Raw genomic sequence first — 3,794 nt, forward strand, 5'->3', positions numbered from 1 at the left:
TGACGGATCCGGCCCCGCGTGCCGGGGCTCACCTGCAGCACGCCGCCGCCCAGCAGCGAGGCCAGAGCTGCCACCGTGATGCACGAGGTGCCGTAGATGAGCGCTGCGGGGGAGACGGGAAAGGCTCAGCAGCACGGCAGGGCACGGCAGGGCACGGCACGGCACGGCACGGTGCGTGCGCGGCAGTATGGCATGGCACAGCACGGCGTGGCACAGGACGAGGTGGCGTGGCAGGGAAAGCGGTGTGATGTCACGGCACAAAACGGTGCCGTGCGGCACAGGATGGGGTAGCGTGGCACAGCATGACATGGCATGGCACGGCATGGCCCCCGTCCCCTCTCACACAGCCCCTTGGAGATGAGGGTCAGCCTCTGCGGTGACAGCGCGGGCAGCCTGGGCTTGACAAGGTCCTCGGCGGTGCCGGCCGCCATGGCGTTGATGCTGGTGGAGGCCGTGCTGGGGCGCGGGCAGGTGGCAGCGCTCAGCCCCAACGCCGGCAGCCTGCGGGGTGGAGGGAGCCGAAGCCCCCTTCCGCGGGGAGGTTTGGGGTCCCCTTGGGGCGAGGGGTGCCCCGTCCTCACCTGAGGGTCCCGCTGTAGGCACAAGACAGGAACAGCCCCGGCATCCCCGGGAACGTCTCGAAGATGTCAAGGACCAGGTAAGGCATGTACTGTGGGGGGAGGCGGCTGCATTGGGGAGGGGGGGTGGGGCCCGGAGCACAGGCCCCTGGGGGGCCTGGGGGACCCCAGCCCCCGCAGCGGGGCTGAGACAGGGACCCAGGGGTCTGGCCCCTCCGACCCTCTTGCCCTTCCACCTCGCTGCCCTCAATTTGGTGCTCGAGAGGGCAGAGCCGGCGGGGGCCGGTACCTGGTCCGGGGCTGAGATGTAGCCGGCGAGGAGGGGATCGCAGTCCTTGTACAGTGCAAACATCACAAGGCCACAGGCCACCGCGCTGGAGACGATGCAGAAGAGCCCCACTTGATTCACCAGCAGCGCCCTGCAAGCACAGGGTGGGAGCAGACCCGGCTGAGCAGGGATGCAGGGGCAGTGCAGGGGCCACGCAGGGGCTGTGCAGGGGTGCAAGGTCCATGCAAGAGCGCAGGGTCCATAGAAGCATGCAGGGGCCGTGCAGGGGTGCAGAGTTTAGATTTTGGCCATGCAGGGGTGCAAGGATCTGTGCAAGGGCCGTGCAGCGTGCAGAGAGGGGCGATGCAGGGGTGCAAGGATCTGTGCAAGGGCCATGGGCCATTGCCGGGTCCGTGCAGGGACGCCAGGTCCACGCAGAGGTGCAGGGTCTGTGCAAGGGTGCAGGGACCAGACAGGGGTGCAGGCACTGGGCTCCCCGGGGGGGACGGGCTGGCGTGCAGCCGCCCCTCGCCCCCCCCGTGCACCGTCCCACACAGAGCGAGATCCAGACGATCCCCGCAGCCCCGTGGACTCACATCCTGGCCTCCCTCTCGGTCCTGCAGGCCACGTAACGCTGGACCTGGGCCTGGTTGACACCGTACATGGAGAGCCAGACCAGCGTGCCGCCCAGCAGGAAGGTCCAGACAGTGTACCGGCTCCGCGGGTCCGGGTTGAAGCTGGGCACAGGGGCACGCCGCCGGGGCCGGGGGGGTGAGCCGGAGCCGGCACCGGCCCCCCAGCACCCTGAGGCAGGGGGAGTGGGGTCAGCACACAGCGGGGCGGGGGGACTCACTCGCCGAAGTTCACCCTGGAGCCGTTGGCGGCGATGCCCAGCACCCTGGCGGGACCCCCCACCAGCAGCACCCCCCGGATGATGATGGCGATGAAGCCAGAGAGCATCACAAAGACTTGGAAGACGTCCGTCCAGATGACAGCCTTCATCCCGCCCTGCACCAGATGGAGCCGTGGGTGAGCGCCGGGGACCTCAGGGACCCCCAGGTCGTCCCCCCCCCGGCTCCCACACTCACTATGGTGGTGTAGAGGGTGCAGATGACTCCGGTGGAGAGCAGGGACGCCCAGATGTCCAGACCGGTCACTGAAGGAGACGGGAAGGTGCTGAGCAGAGCCCCAGGGTGCAAACGACACCTGGGGTGGGACAGGGCTGAGGTGTCCCCCCTGCAGGGATGGGGATGTGATGGGGAGCAGCCCCCACCTCCCCACCGCACCTTGGTTGAGGATCAGGGCGGGGGCGTAGATGACGATCCCTGTGTACAGCATCTGTGGGAAGAAGGGGGTCAGCGCCCCGTCCCACCGGCACCGCGGGCACCGGGCAGGTGACGGCTGCACCGGCGGGAACGGGGACGAAGCGTGACGGTGCTGCCCAAGCATGGCATGCAGGCACTGAGAAAACACTTGGGTTTTCATTCAAAACAGGGCTCCTACCGCACGCTATTTGCTTTGAGCCGTGGAAAACATGAGCACGGGAACGAGGACGCTTCCTGGGGGCTTAGGGCAGCACCAGCACGGCTGGATCCAAGCCCCCGCCAGATGCCACGTCCCCACTGTCCCCATCCCACCCATGCACCGCGGACACACACCGTGGCCACCATGTACTGCAGGGTCCCGCACAGCCGGACGCTCCTGCTGAACCGCCGCTCCAGATACTGGGGACAAGGACAAGGGAGCGTGTCGGGGCCGTCCCGGCATCAGGGCACCCCGGGGGCTGCTCCGGGGCAGGATGCGTCCCCCTGTGCACACCTCGTAGGTGCTAGTGAGCCCCAGGCGGTAGAAGACGGGGAGGAAGAGCTGGGCGGTGAGCAGCGTGTTGAGCAGCTGCCCCAGGCACATCCAGAGGAACTTGGCTCCGTACCGGTACGCCTCTGCCGGCACCCCCAGCACCTGGATGGCTGACATGAAGCTGGCCGAGAGCGAGAGCCCCACGGGCAGCGCCGACATCCGTCGTCCCCCCGTGAAAAAATCCTCCAAGGTCTTCTGGCCACCTTTGGCGAGGCCGTGGAAGAGCCCGATGCCGGTGGAGATCAGCAGCATCAGCCCGAAGACCCCGTAGTCCCAGAGGCTGAAGGTGAGCCGCTCCGGCACCCACACCTCCAGGCTCCCCGCCGGGGCCAGCGTGGCGGCTGCAGGGGGGGAGCCCCCGGCTGGGCACCTGCAGGTGGACAGGGACGTGGTACGGGGGACGCGGCACGCACGGCTAGGCTAGGGCCAGGCGGCACCGGCGCATCCGAGGGTGGGGAAACTGGAGGGGGAGAAAACTCCGTGCAATTACCGACTGACATTCAATGTGCAGCAGAAAGGACTGAGCACGGAGCAGAGAACATGGCTGCCTCCCCGACCCATCCCGTCCCATCCCGCCCCGTCCCAGGGAAGGTCTGTGCCAAACATTCGGCTGCAAAGGGCAAAGCCCAAACTGCAAGAGGGACAGCCCGAGCTCAGCAAAGAAATTGCCCCAAATACCTCCCGGTTCGAAGCCCGCAGGGAGAGGAGAGCGGCAGTGCCCGGTCCGGCTGCTCCGGAGCACACGGCACCGGCTCCGTGGCTCCAGGGAAGCACCGGCACCCGAAGGATGCGGCCAGGAGGGAGTGATCCCCCCTAGCCAGCACAAACAGGGAGGGGCAGAGCTGCTGCCAGAGCCAAGTTTGCCTCCAGCTGAGGGGACGAAGCAAACCAAACCTAAACCTTTACCCAGAAAAAAGCAACTCGTTCGCAGGCAGCTGCCTGCAGACCGGCAAGGACCCGCTGCTGAGGCGGGGAGGAGGAGAGCGGGGCAGCACGTGGGGGGCTGCCCGGGGGTCCCTGGGGAGGCGGGGAGCCCGGCGGGTCGGAGGAGGCTGCTGCGACGTCCTCGGCGGGCGTTGAGGCGGGGGGGG

The 3,794-nt window shown here is 67.9% G+C and overlaps 2 protein-coding genes across 2 annotated transcripts in view; both read right to left on the minus strand.

The window, feature by feature from the left end:
* CCDC124 (coiled-coil domain containing 124) overlaps positions 1-3,794 on the minus strand; it is a 34,285-nt gene that overhangs the window by 18,739 nt on the left and 11,752 nt on the right. The gene's annotated exons all lie outside the window — the stretch shown is intronic.
* SLC5A5 (solute carrier family 5 member 5) overlaps positions 1-3,794 on the minus strand; it is a 13,343-nt gene that overhangs the window by 3,636 nt on the left and 5,913 nt on the right. The window contains exons 2-11 of the mRNA XM_009279870.1: positions 2,665-3,073; positions 2,505-2,570; positions 2,133-2,184; positions 1,935-2,002; positions 1,700-1,854; positions 1,443-1,583; positions 868-997; positions 582-670; positions 344-456; positions 19-103 (exon numbers count right to left, since the gene is read on the minus strand). Of these exons, the coding sequence (XP_009278145.1) occupies positions 19-103; positions 344-456; positions 582-670; positions 868-997; positions 1,443-1,583; positions 1,700-1,854; positions 1,935-2,002; positions 2,133-2,184; positions 2,505-2,570; positions 2,665-3,073 (1,308 nt within the window). The remainder of the gene's footprint in view (positions 1-18; positions 104-343; positions 457-581; positions 671-867; positions 998-1,442; positions 1,584-1,699; positions 1,855-1,934; positions 2,003-2,132; positions 2,185-2,504; positions 2,571-2,664; positions 3,074-3,794) is intronic.

This window comes from Aptenodytes forsteri, unplaced genomic scaffold, assembly GCF_000699145.1.
Source record: "Aptenodytes forsteri isolate BGI_AS27 unplaced genomic scaffold, ASM69914v1 Scaffold147, whole genome shotgun sequence".
In the NCBI taxonomy this organism is placed as follows: domain Eukaryota; kingdom Metazoa; phylum Chordata; class Aves; order Sphenisciformes; family Spheniscidae; genus Aptenodytes; species Aptenodytes forsteri.